At 36.8% G+C, this 13,566-nt stretch overlaps 1 protein-coding gene across 4 annotated transcripts in view; it reads left to right on the top strand.

Moving 5' to 3' along the window:
* htr4 (5-hydroxytryptamine receptor 4) overlaps window positions 1-13,566 on the top strand; it is a 224,540-nt gene that overhangs the window by 110,450 nt on the left and 100,524 nt on the right. For 3 of the 4 annotated variants that reach the window (XM_055177705.2, XM_055177704.2, XM_055177703.2), the window contains one exon: window positions 13,262-13,343. In XM_055177705.2, the coding sequence (XP_055033680.1) occupies window positions 13,262-13,343 (82 nt within the window). Of the gene's footprint in view, window positions 1-13,261; window positions 13,344-13,566 lie in introns of those variants that run through there. The other variant, XM_055177706.2, reaches the window with a different exon arrangement.

Raw genomic sequence — 13,566 nt, 5'->3', positions numbered from 1 at the left:
TGCTACCTGATGTGCGCTTATAGTTGATCACTTGTTGGCTTTACATTGTATTCGTTTATCTTAAAAGGTTGACAGAGGCTGTTTCCATCTGTTTTATAATTTATATGAATGTGCCTACAATGTTTTATACATTTTTTATTATATATTATGATAGCACTCTCAGAGAAAGGCTTAAGTAATGCTTAAGAATCTTAATGGAGCGTTAATGCTTCAGTGTAATATCCATTTTATCTCAGACGCTTAGGAAAAAGAAAAGCAGCAACAAATCTTTGAGATATGAGTATATTACTTAAATACATATATTGGGGTGGTTTCCTGGACAGGGATTAGACTAGTCCTAGACTAAAACATTTTTAAGAGCTGTCCAAAAACAACTTGAACTGACATATCTTAAAATACACCAGTGCCCTTTGTTTTGCCTCAAAATGCACACAGGCAATGTTTTTAGTAAGGTATGTTTGTTAAATCTAGTTATATTTCCTAAATAAACTAAGGCCTAGTCCTGGATTAAGCTAATCCCTGTCCGGGAAACCACCCCATGGTGTTTTGCATAGATGATCTGGTCACGGATTTTTCCTATATTTCTTCTGAAATACTATAAAGGATTTAGAGTAAACTAAAATGTCTACTTTCTTTAAACTTAAATGATTACTTCCCTAACATAAAAGAGAAATCCCAGTTATTTACTCACCCCCATGTCATCCAAAATGTTTGTCTTTCTTTATTTAGTCGAGAAGAAATTTTTTTTTTTTTAAGGAAAACATTCCAGCAGTTTAAAATTGCAGTTACAAAGCAGCTTCAAAGGACTCTAAATGATCCCAAACGAGGCATAAGGGTCTTATCTAGCGAAACAATTGTCGTTTTCTGCAAGAAAATAAAATAATATGCACTTTTAAACTTCTCGTCTTACGCTAGCCGTGTAATTACATATTTGCCTAAGCACGTCAAAACGTCACGCATGATGTATGCTTAACTACCATCCCAGTGTTTACAAGTGTAGAGAAAGAGGACCGTTCCAACGTAGTTGTATGTGGAATGATACTAATTAATGTCTTTGTGTCAGTTTTCTGTTTAAAATGGTCCGCAAATGTGCATTTCACATGTAACACGTGACCTTTTGACGTGCTTACGCAATTACGTAAGGTCGCGCTGGCGCATCACACGGCTAGTGGAAGAGGAGAAGTCGTTGTTTAAAAGTGCACATTTTGTATTTTTCTTGTCAAAAATAACTATCTTTTCACAAGATAAGACTCTTTTCACTAGATCAGTGGTTCTCAGGGGGGCCCCAGTTTTATGACATTTTATAAAATATATTAATATATCATAAATTTTGTGTAATTAAACCTAAAAAATATAAGGCCACTAACCAACAGCACTAAGTTGTATAATTGTATGTTTTGTTTAAGTAAAATGTTACATTTTAGAACTGTTTTTTGTCTTACTTTTTCGGGGGGCTACACGGTGAAATACGAAGGAATGAACCGCATACAAGGGGGGCCGCAGGGTGGAAAAGTTTGAGAACCACTGCACTAGATAAGACCCTTGCAATTTTAAACTGCATTAAAATTGTAAACCAGGGGTCTCAAACTTAAACTGGCTTGGGGCCATTTCTGTGATTGACATTTCATCAGAGGGCTGCAGAGCTATTTTAACGTTCAAAACAGTACACTATTTCTGTAAATGTACTGTTTATATTCTATTCTAATGTATAATAATACTACGCAGAGAGGAGGAGGGCGGGCCGCAAATGGCCCGTGGCCCGGGAGTTTGAGACCACTGCTGTAAACCGTTGAGGTCCAATAAAGTCTATTAAAATGAGAAAAATCCTAGAATGTTTTCCTCTAAAACTTCATTTCTTCTCGACTAAACAAATAAAGACATAAACAACTTGGATGACATGTGGGTGAGTAAATTATCTGGATTATATTTTTATGAAAAGTGGAGTAATCCTTTAAACCGTTGTCATAAGAAAATGATTAAAGCCATATTAAAGTCCCTGCAAAGTCAATCTTAAAAGTATTGTCTAAACACATTTTAAAAACTCTAAACTAGATCGTTAAATAGTTTTTCACCATTTCTGAGTTATGATTTTATGACGCAATTGAGCCACTGTGCATAGCCCCCTCCTAAAACAATTAAGAGCATCTATTCAGGCTGTAGCGGTATTTGAAAGTTGAGAGAGACGACAGCTTTCTCGCGAGTGGGCGTGGTTTCAGCACTAACAGCAGACACGCCCCCCAACGGTTGAGAGTAGAAAATCTTGCATGTTTTTTCAAGATTTCAATTTTTTTTTAATTCATTTTGGCATTTTCTTTTAATCATTCGGATTTGGCTGGGTGTTTATTAACACATTTTTTCTGTGTTGACACAAACTCAGAACACATTTAAATACTTGACTTTAGAGACTTTAAAGAGATCTCATCATGCTATTTCAAATAGCTGATGGTCACTACACAACTAATTTGCTGAGTGGTTTAATGTTTCTCTCATGAAGAAGGACTGCTGGAGTGTATTTTGAGTACAGTTTAGGGTGTACCTGCTATTGTGAGAGATTTATCTCCCATCATTTATTTCCTGTTATGGAATTCACCGCTATTGAATGACTCAGTGAGATACTACGTAACAACTACTGAATAGACAGATGTCCACTTGTAATAACAATACATTGTTCAACACATACTATAAAATAAACAAGCTATATTGAAATGATGTGTTTGGCACAGTGTGTAGTCAAGATCTCCTACCGCAAACCAAGGCTTAGACAAAAAAGCAGGCCAAAAACGAATTCAAGACCCAGACCACCACACCAGACCAGCACTCCTAAGATTCATTTAAAAGATCCACATAACCCCAACCTTAAAAAGTCATAAAAAATAATATAAAGTCATTGAAGATGTGAATTTTAAGTGTAAGCATTTTTCTTTGGTGTTTACAAGAAAACAAATACAAAAGGGCTGAAATTAAAATGTTTGTTTAATGCTTATTTTCAGTTTTATTATCCTAATTTATTTAGTGCTTTGGAATATTATGTAATTTTTTCAGATGTTGTAATATTAAAAACAAGATCTCATACAGTACTTATGCGATGTCTTGAATTTTGAAATAGGTTTTCATTGCATATGAAGCTAAAAGTTTTACATCCATCACATAATGATGGGAAAATATTAATGAACACATTCATCAAACAATGTATCTATGATCTCCCTGGAGTTGTGGAGTTTTGACCAATCTTAAAATAAAAACCAAAGTACTTTTAGTCTGAGAGATCAGAACAAGTACAAATGCGGCGGTCAAGGCCAAGACCGGTCCAGTTTGGCAAACGCTTTGTCTTTGTGCAGTAGGTTTTTTCAAATGACTAATAACAAAGTGCACTGTAATTTACTGGTAATGATCACTCATTACTGCAAGTATGGCATTAAATTACAAGCAATTAGTGGTTTACAATAGCACAAAAGGACACATGATTTAACATTAAAAGTTTGGGTAAAGCACATTAGAGTAAAAAAAGAAAAAAACTCTTCTATCTTAATCTGAGCAATATTAAGCACTGAAAAATGAGTGGCCTTAAAAAATATGATCCTAAGGCACAGCGGATGCTGGGGCTTAATGTGTAGATGCCCCAGATCATCATTAAACCCAAAATTTGCATTTAAATGAAATGTGAAACTCCTCCGAGCATTGCAAGCCCTCGGGCATTTCAATGAGGCTCATTTGGAAGAACTTTGCTCTGGTCTCATTACTCTCTCCATTACTCTCAGAGGAAACCGCAGGTGCTGGGGACCCTCCTCACATCTGGGAGATGGTCTCCAGTGTTAATTCCATCTGCACACTGGAGAGGCTGACTCAGCGAAGCCTGGTTTATTGAGTTGGAGAAACATTTGAAAAGCCCTCTCTATTTCAATCGGCCCCTGAAATTTAAAGTGTCGCTCAATTTTCAGCCTGGAATATTAAGCTTACCTAGAGAGAAGATCTGTGTGAAAGAAATTCCTGCTTCTCTGATGAGTTTTTTTTTTTTTTTTAGAAAAAGCAGGTATAAACACATCTGTTCTGAACAAGCCACTAAAATATTGACTTCATTCTGTGTACAATATGATTCATACAATTACTTGTTTCTCCTACTCAATATTGTAGGCATGAGCAATATAGACATTATAGAAATAAAAAATTTATCTAGATCATTATATGTATTTATCCTGAAAACCATAATAATGAAGATATAAATATAAAACCATTTACCAATGATTTTGGCTAGAAGTGATAGGTGCATGCAGTCTGGAGAACCTCATGGAAATGGAAAAGTTGTAAATATACTCTGCTGTGAAAATGCGCTTTTGTCAAAACACTGCAGTGAAACTGTGCTGAAAACAGTAATAAGTACACAATAATAATTTAAATCAAATACAAGTTTGAAATGTAAATATAGATTGTAGTGCTGGGCAAAGATTAATCGCGATTAATCGCATACAAAATAAAAGTGTATTTTTGCATAATATATATGTCTGTGCTGTGTGTAATTATTATGTATATACAAATACACACCCATTCATGTATGTATTTAAGAAACATTTACATGTGTATAAATATTTATTTCTAGTTTTATATATTATATATAAACAAAAATAAGGGATATATAAATAAAAATGTTCTGAAATGTATATATGTATGTGTCTGTGTTTAAATATACATAATAATTACACACAGCACAGACATATATATTATGCAAAAATACACTTTTATTTTGTATGCGATTAATCGCGATTAATCTTTGCCCAGCACTAATAGATTGTGTATTTATTCATACTCTCATGGTGCAAACAAGTAATAAACAATTGATTTATCATGGTAGAACTTTGGCGGATTTCACCCCGCGTTAACCAATCAGGACCTTGCTGTAGTACTCTCAGAAGCTCCTCCCATGATGCGAATTTCCGCATGAATGTCTCGAATGACTAGAATTTCACGCACGGTTTTCAAGCTTGAATGAAGCGAGTAAACTTAAATGTTCAAGCGTCCAACTACGCACAAATAGTATCCAGCATTTTTGCCGCCTGTACCGTGGCCGGTGTGAATGCACCATTAGAGTTATGATACGTACACACCAAACGCGTAGCATCGCGTTGCTCGCTCTAGAATACTTGCGGGATTTAACTTTGTGTCATGCGACTTTTTCACTTGAGTTAAATATTTTTTAGGCGAATAGCGCGTGTTTTTGCGACAATCGCTCCACCCAATTCACGTCATTCGCATTGCCCCGTGCGAGGACATGTCTGATCGCATCTTTGCATTGACTTTGTACGTAATCTACTCGCGCAAATCGTTGAACTCGCGTTTGGTGAACCCATAGTTAAAGGTATAACGGAGGATTTTTTCCAATTTTAGAAAAGAACTGCCTTCTCCACTTTTTTAAAAAATGCAATTGCGCAACACTCCTGATTGACAACCAGGAGGACCAATAGTCTTGATGATCCTCCCGGAAACAGAAAATCCTCCGCAATACCTTTAAGACCTTTGTTGCAATGCTCTTAACTCTTTCCCCGCCATTGACGAGATATCTCGTCAATTAAGAGAAAACGGTTCGCCGCCAATGACGAGATTTTCCGTCTTTCCGCAATACCGCTATTATCCACTAGGTGGCGCCCTTCCGCAACTTTTTAAAACCGGAAGTATTGCCCTATGGCAAGCTGCTGCATGTCCGTGTCTGTTTTAAAGATCGCTCTGAATGGGATTCTATGAAAAGTCCGTCACAAAAATGGAATTATTTCTGCTTTTTGCTCAAAATGTGGTGTTTTTGCAGAAACCTACCCATATTCAAAAGCTGATTACAAAAGAACCACTTAAGGTAGGATGAAACAGTTTTTTTTGTTTGAAAGCAGAGGGTCTGTTCTTTCATTTGGTATATGTTTATATATTTAAAGAAGAACATTTTCTGGAAGGCATTAAACTTTGGTGAAAATCATGAAAAACGCTGGCGCTGGCTGGCAATTTTTTAAAAAAACGCTGGCGGTGAAAGAGTTAAAGAAATCCCTTACCTCAGGGATTTTTTTCTCTCTCAGGGAAACCCTTACTTAAGGAGTTTCGTGCAATCGGGCACAGGAAAGAACTGGAGTTTGCATCACGCCCAGGGCCGGATTATCCAATGGGCATTATGGGCACATGCCCAGGGGCCCACGCGCAGTCAGGGCCCAAGCGACGGGAGAAAATAAAATGTAAAATCTAATTGTTAATTATTTAGATTAACCATTTTAGCCCAAATAATCCCGCGCTGAATCGAGCAGACTGTGGGTGGCAGTAGTCTTCATATAAGTTCGGAATGAGTGAGAAAAGCAGCAGTGCACAGTTGATTTATCAGACAATCCATTACTTTTCTTAATTTATCCTGAATATGTGAATGTCCTGTAAATGACGCAAATCAGTGCTGCTCTGACAGCCTGGTAAAGTAATCATTTGTATAAGAAATCATTTGTACTCCGTATTTGTCGAACGGAGCCGTCCGCGCTTGTCCGTGGTTTGGAAGCTGCGCGGGAACGCGCGCGCGACAAAGACAGACGGGGAAAGTTTGTCGTATTTGCCCAGATTGCCCTTCCTCCTCTGCATCTGTGCGCAACAGTGAAACACACATCGCCAACAGACAGACAGGTAGGCAGGAGCTCTTCACACAGGTCGTATTCCAGCTGGGTTTTTCTTGACTTGTGGGGAAGTCAGTGGAGATCAAATGACATAACTACCAGTACCTCAGTTTTACAGCTCATTATCCAAAAGACAATTGATGTCTTGCTAACATGACTCATAATACGTGTTCTAAAGTGTAGATAAGCCAATAGTAACAGGTTTTAGTTTAAAGTTCAATACTTTTTGAACAGTTTCAGTTGCTTTATTTTTTATTTTGTCAATCTATCTGTAGTGTTGTCCCCCACTTTTTTGCCGCAGTTTTCCTGTGAAATTAGCAATATAGCAGCAACCCTCCTTTTTTTAATTTAGTGTAAATATGTGTTATTTTAACACCAAAAGAATTAAAAAGATTTACTACCACGTGCAAAATAAACAAACACATTATTAGTGAAACTGTACCCTCTCCTTGGCGCAGTCATTTATTCTAAATATATTTGAAACTAGAAAAGAAAACATGCACATTGTTGGCAGTATCATTTGCTGTCTTCTGTTCTTGTGATAAACACTTTGTGTGAACTGATTATTTTGTATTTTGTAGAAATCTGTTGAGTATGAAACAGTTGGGTGTGTGTGAAGGAATTAAAATAAGGAAGTTGTGTCAATATATTTAATCTTTTGTTTAAAAAAGAATTATAAGAGAAGTGCCCTTTTTTCACTTGAGCATGCCATCTGCCCCCTGTGCAGGTCTCTGTGCAGGTCCATGCTTGCAACAAAAATATCTACATGTATTGATATTGTCCTACAGGTAGTGATCACCGGCTGTAATGTGTCAGTGTAAATCCTGTGAAAGTAGAGCTGTTTCTAACAAAAAGAACCATATATATATGCGTGGGGGGGCCTACGAGAAATTGTGCCCAGGGGCCTCCGAATTCTTAATCCGGGCCTGATCACGCCCATCCAAGCTTACTGTAACTCATTCCCCGTCAGCCTTTTTTTTAAGTTGCCCGCCAGCATTTTTTTGTGATCTTCACACAATGCCTTCCAGCTAAAAAAATTACTAAAATATATAAACATACAAATATATCAAATGAAAGAACAGACCCTCTGCATTTAAACAAACAAAATGGGGAAAAAACTTTCATCATATCTATATTTTTTTCTCTGCTCATACAATTTTAAATTCTCTTAATTGACGAGATAACTTGTCGATGGTGGGGAAAGAGTTAACTTATCAACCGCACTAGTGATAACCTACACACTAAAAATGTCTGGGTTGTTTTTAAACCATGCTGCGTATGTATTGGTCAGAACATACAGTATGCTGGGTTAAAAATGTCCCAATGTTGAGTTGTTGTTGTTATTATAATAACCCAACACTTGGTTTAAAACAACCCAGCATTAGGTGAATTATAACCCAGCTGTGTGATCTGTTCAAAATGTATTCAGCATGGGTCAAAAGCAACCCAGACATTTTTAGAGTGTAGCCAGATCTCATCACCAAACTTGGCAGAAATAGTATCTGTACACTCTCAGAAAAAGGTACAAGAAGGTACAAAAGAAGGCACTGCCTTTTCAAAAAGTACACTTTTGTACTGCATATTGGTACCTCAAATATACACATTGGTACCTTAAACATACAAAATGGTACCTCAAAGGTATATATCTGTACCAAAATGGTACATATTAGGACCTTTTTAAAAAGATCAAGCTGCAAACGCCACAATGTAAGTCAATGCTCCGCTTCGACAGACACGAACCTTCAAAATGCAAGAAGCAGCAGCCCGAGTCTCATCACATTTAATGAACTAGCCAGTGATTTTATACGTATACTCATATTTGTTTTTGCTCTGCACGTGAGTTGCGAATGGGTCACCTACAGAAATCATAATTTAACTTGCTAACAGCAACTTTTATAACCTTATAAAACCTGATTCAACTGACTATAAAGATCAAAATGGAACTTAAATGAACATCTCTTACTATTTGTGTGTACAATACAGAATGTGCAATCTGAGAACAATCTTTGAACCTTTCTTCTGTGACTGAGACATTTAGACATCCAGCAGCTGAAACCTGAGACGGATAAAGGCAAACTGAAAAAATGTTTTCTCCACCACAATGATCGTCCTCCAAATCCGTGCAGATGTAGGACATTGATCACAGTAAAAAACTGAAATATTATTCTTTATCCGGTATCGTCTAACAGCACCAGTGACACCACTCACATCCTGTACAGTATATCCTGTGAATCATCTGCACGTCCTTTGAGAAAGTTCTGTTGCTTTTTGAAGGTTAAAACGAATCTTTTTAATTAAACTGTAATATGGGATGTGCACACAGTTTTTGAATTGACTACCTCAGGGTTCAAGGTTAGCTTAGAAAGTATCCGAGTCTATTTTTCTATTCTGTACATGCTACTCCAAGATTGAAAGACCCTTGTGGGCCAAATATATTTTGTAGGTTTTCAGATTTCATAAACATCAGGTTTATTTCATTTGTTCAGATGTTGAAGGGTTTTTGAAGTTATTTAAGATCAAACAAATGAAAAGCGAACATTACTCAGAATTAGACACAAGCGTGTCTGTGTTTTATGACTTTGGCAGGTCATGTGTTGGGTTAAAAGTAATGACATTTGGCAAGCTTTTTTAGCTGCTGTTAGCTGTAGTAATTTGTTCTCGTCTCTCTGTGTTTATTCGATTATGTCAGTGCCCATATCGTGTTTGTGTATCAAATCATACTCATTTAAATCTGAAAATAATTATTGCACTTGCGGTGTTAAATACATGTTGTTCTAATGACGTAACGGCTGTCGACTGCAAGTGTGTGTATCAGTAGAGCGTTTATGTCGAACTGAAAGTGTGAAAGGCTGATTTTACCTCCCTGGTGGTGGGCTCCATAAATTTTCCTCCCGTACAGAGCAGAAGGTGATGCGAATCCCACCAGTTCGGCTGCATTTCATTGTAAGCCTTTAACAGACCCTTCTCTCTCTCTCAGAGTTTCATGTGGACATGCTGCCCAACTGCAGCTTTGCTTTTATTGTGCCAATTTGGATATAAATGTCTGTGCATGTGCTGAACCCAGACAGTTATTAAAGTTGCAAATCTCTTTGCTTCACAGTTGATAGAAAACAATGCAATTTATAGAGTTCACTACTGCAAAATGGATGTAAACTCTTTTGGTGACTTCCTTCTATCCGGATATATATGAGAACTTTAGATGCAAAACCTTCTTAGTGCATCTGACGTTGTCTTGTAAATTAGCAAAATGACTTATTTTTATATATGTCACTTTAGTCCTTTCAATGGTTTTTAACACTGTCTGACTGTCTTTCACTGCAAAACCCTCTAAGTGCAAGCAACAGTAAACAAATGCACATCACTAAAGATGCAACCAAAACATTTTAAATGGAAAAAGTCAGAATGCAGAACACACAAATTAGGGGGTGCTGTGATCCATATCACTGCGACATTCCTCTTGTTTTTGACGGCGTGGCACAGTGAACTCATTGTCATGTTCAAGAAACCAGTTTGAAATGATTCGAGCTTTGTGACATTGTGCATTATCCTGCTGGAAGTAGCCATCAGAGGATGGGTACATGCCAAGGTGGTCATAAAGGGATGGACATGGTCAGAAAAAATGCTCAGGTAGGCCGTGGCATTTAAACGATGCGCAATTGGCACTAAGGGGCCTAAAGTGTGCCAAGACAACATCCCTCACAACATAACACAACCACCACCAACCTGCACAGTGGTAACAATGCATGATGGATCCATGTTCTCATTCTGTTTACGCCAAAATCTGACTCCACCATCTGAATGTCTCAACAGAAATCGAGACTCATCAGACCAGGCAACATTTTTCCAGTCCTCAACTGTACAATTTTGGTGAGCTTGTGCAAATTGTAGCCTCTTTTTCCTATTTGTAGTGGAGATGAGTGGTACCCAGTGGGGTCTTCTGCTGTTGTAGCCCATCCGCCTCAAGGTTGTGCGTGTTGTGGCTTTACAAATGCTTTGCTGCATACCTGCGGCCCATTCTCCTCTGACCTCTAGCATCAACAAGGCATTTTCACCCACAGGACTGTTGCATACTGGATGTTTTTCCCTTTTCACACCGTTCTTTATAAACCCTAGAAATGGTTGTGAGTGAAAATCCCAGTAACTGAGCAGATTGTGAAATACTCAGACCGGCCCATCTGGCACCAACAACCATACCACGCTCAAAATTGCTTAAATCACCTTTCTTTCCCATTCTGACATTTAGTTTTGGAGTTCAGGAGATTGTCTTGACCAGGACCACACCCCTAAATGCATTGAAGCAACTGCCATGTGATTGGTTGATTAGATAATTGCATTAATGAGAAATTGAACAGGTGTTCCTAATAATCCTTTAGGTGAGTGTATGTATATATCTTCATTTACTCACAGAGTTTTCTTACATTTCTTCACATCAAGTTAGAAAATAAAAAATTTAACTGGCAAACAGCATAGACCGTGAAAAAAACAGTATAGTCAAGCAATTGACCTTTACTATGTGTAAAACTTGGTTTTAAATATGGCTATTAAGGTGTTATATAAACCTTGAATTTATAGTCTGTTACACGTCAGAACAGATTTACGTTACGCTGCATTCTCCACACCCTTCTGCCATCAACAGTGTTTACTGAGTGCATGAGTTAATCCTGTGTAATTTGAGCTTTTATGATTATGGAAAACATGGTACAGTTTTAACGTAGGGATTCAAGGCTGGTAAAGTGATTTATTGAAATGAATAAAAGAATATTCTATAGTAAATGTACATATTTGTATGTAGATATTTATATAAATATTTATTTGGCTTCATATATTTAGAGTGCAATCATTAAACATTGTCATGGATCTAATCCCAATTAAATAAAAACTAATTAATAGGTCAAAAGATTTAGGAACCCTCTTTCATTTTTCATGAAAAATAACAGTCTAGTTTTGGTAGCACCGTAAATAGTCTGTTAGGAGCATGCAGTATTTCATTGTACTCTCTCCTCTGACAAATGACATTCAATAAATTGTTCTTGGGATTAACAGAGAACACACATCACGCGATTGTGTGTTTTCCTCTCTTTTATATTTAGGCTGACCCAATTTCTTTGTGTGGATATTTTTGTCATTTATACAAAGGAAACAATGCAGATTACATGGCTTTGTAAAATAAACCAGTTAGATGTGTGTTAAAAATTACTTTTTAAGGTTGACATGCAAAAAATGAAATAATATATGTTTAACACCATGGACTTACATTGGCATAACATTAGCGGGATTTTATAAAATAAAACACAAATAAATTGTAATTATATTAGTACAAATATTACTCTTCCGCCAAACAAAGTAGTTCCTCAGAATCAAGTGTGACTGAAACAGAGCACAGTTCCCAACCAACACAGACGCAGCAAAGACACAATGAAAATATGATTTAAGACTGTGGTGTTTATTTTATAAACCAACATTCATCTAATTCATACATTAGCATTTATATCGTGCAACTGTTGAAGTGATGATCAAATATGCTTGGAAGCATGCTGAACTCTTTCCCCGTTTTTTTTTTAAGTTGCCACCCAGTTTTAGCTTAATGCCTTGCAGAAAAATTATCTTCTTTAAATAAACATAAATATTATGTAAAATATTAAATGAAAGAAGACAATCTCAAACATGTTTAAAAAAAACAAAAAAAAAACGTTTCATCCTACCTTCATTTGTTCTCTTATCACCTCAAATTTTTAGCTAAAAGCGCAGATAATTCACTTACACGCTGTGTTTTTAGTATTGAGTGAATGCGTCAGTGTTTAAGTTGGGTAAGATCGCCATCTAGTGGATAATAGCGGACGTATGAACTTGAGTTAGAAACTCCTCAGACAACGTTTTCTATTTCTCGACGAGATGATTAAACAATATTTATTGATTAATTGCCATTAATTGTGCAATTGTAGAAAAATTAAAAATATTATCAAAGACTGTGGTGTTTATTTTCATAAATCAGTACGCAGCAACAGTGGCCCAGTAATACTTATGTAATGTGGTCTGAACCGTGGGGTTACTGGGGTATTTTATCACGGCTTAGAATGCGTTTCAACCAATCAGAGTAAAGAACCAGAACTGCCCGTTTTATAATTAATAATTTGAGTTGATCGGAGCAAGGTTGGTCATACACAATCCTTAGCAATGATATCTCTATAAATGATTTTTTAAAGGAACTGTATTTCTAAATCAAACCCAGACATTGTTTTTAACGAAAGCAACTTAATTTGCCTTTAATTATGCTGGAAGCTCATACTGTCACACATGAGTCAAATTCCATCATTCATGCATTTCAGTATTTTTGTAGGCCAACCCTGGAAGTTAGCAGGACACTGGTTCCCTGGCTAAAAGGCCCATTCATTTTCCCCATAGCCAAAAGAAGCTTTGTGTTTAACTTAGGTTTATGGCATTTACACATTATGTCCAACTAGTTATTCATCACACAAGAACACAACTTTTATGAATTTTGAAGTCTAAATGCATTTACTAGAAATAATAAAAATTACACTTTAAAATTCATAAAAGTTGTTTTCGTCTGTAAAGATTATCTTGTTGCTTTATCTTGAACACACCATCAATGTAACATCTGTCTCCTTGATTCCCAGGGTCTCTCTTCATCAACGGGTACATGAATCTGAGTTCCACCGGCCAGATGCCTGAGATGGAGGAAGTAGATACCAATGAGAGGTCAGAGCACTACCATCATCGTCTGTCTTTTCCTAACAGTTTTTTTATTCGACCTCCAGGCCAAAGTTGGCCTAAATAGACCATGTTCCTGTATAAAGCTTTTCTGCCCCGCCTAAGGCCTACACACTACCATATGTTTACCTCAGTGACCCCTTTTTGCAAAATGTCACTGGCATAAAAGCGCATGGTTAGTTCAAAAATTCATAAGAATTTGAGCTCTCTG

The sequence above is a fragment of the Misgurnus anguillicaudatus genome, chromosome 16 (genome assembly GCF_027580225.2).
Source record: "Misgurnus anguillicaudatus chromosome 16, ASM2758022v2, whole genome shotgun sequence".
Lineage (NCBI taxonomy): Eukaryota > Metazoa > Chordata > Actinopteri > Cypriniformes > Cobitidae > Misgurnus > Misgurnus anguillicaudatus.
Note: the sequence above shows the minus strand (reverse complement) of the source record. Positions and strands in the feature narration are given on the sequence as shown.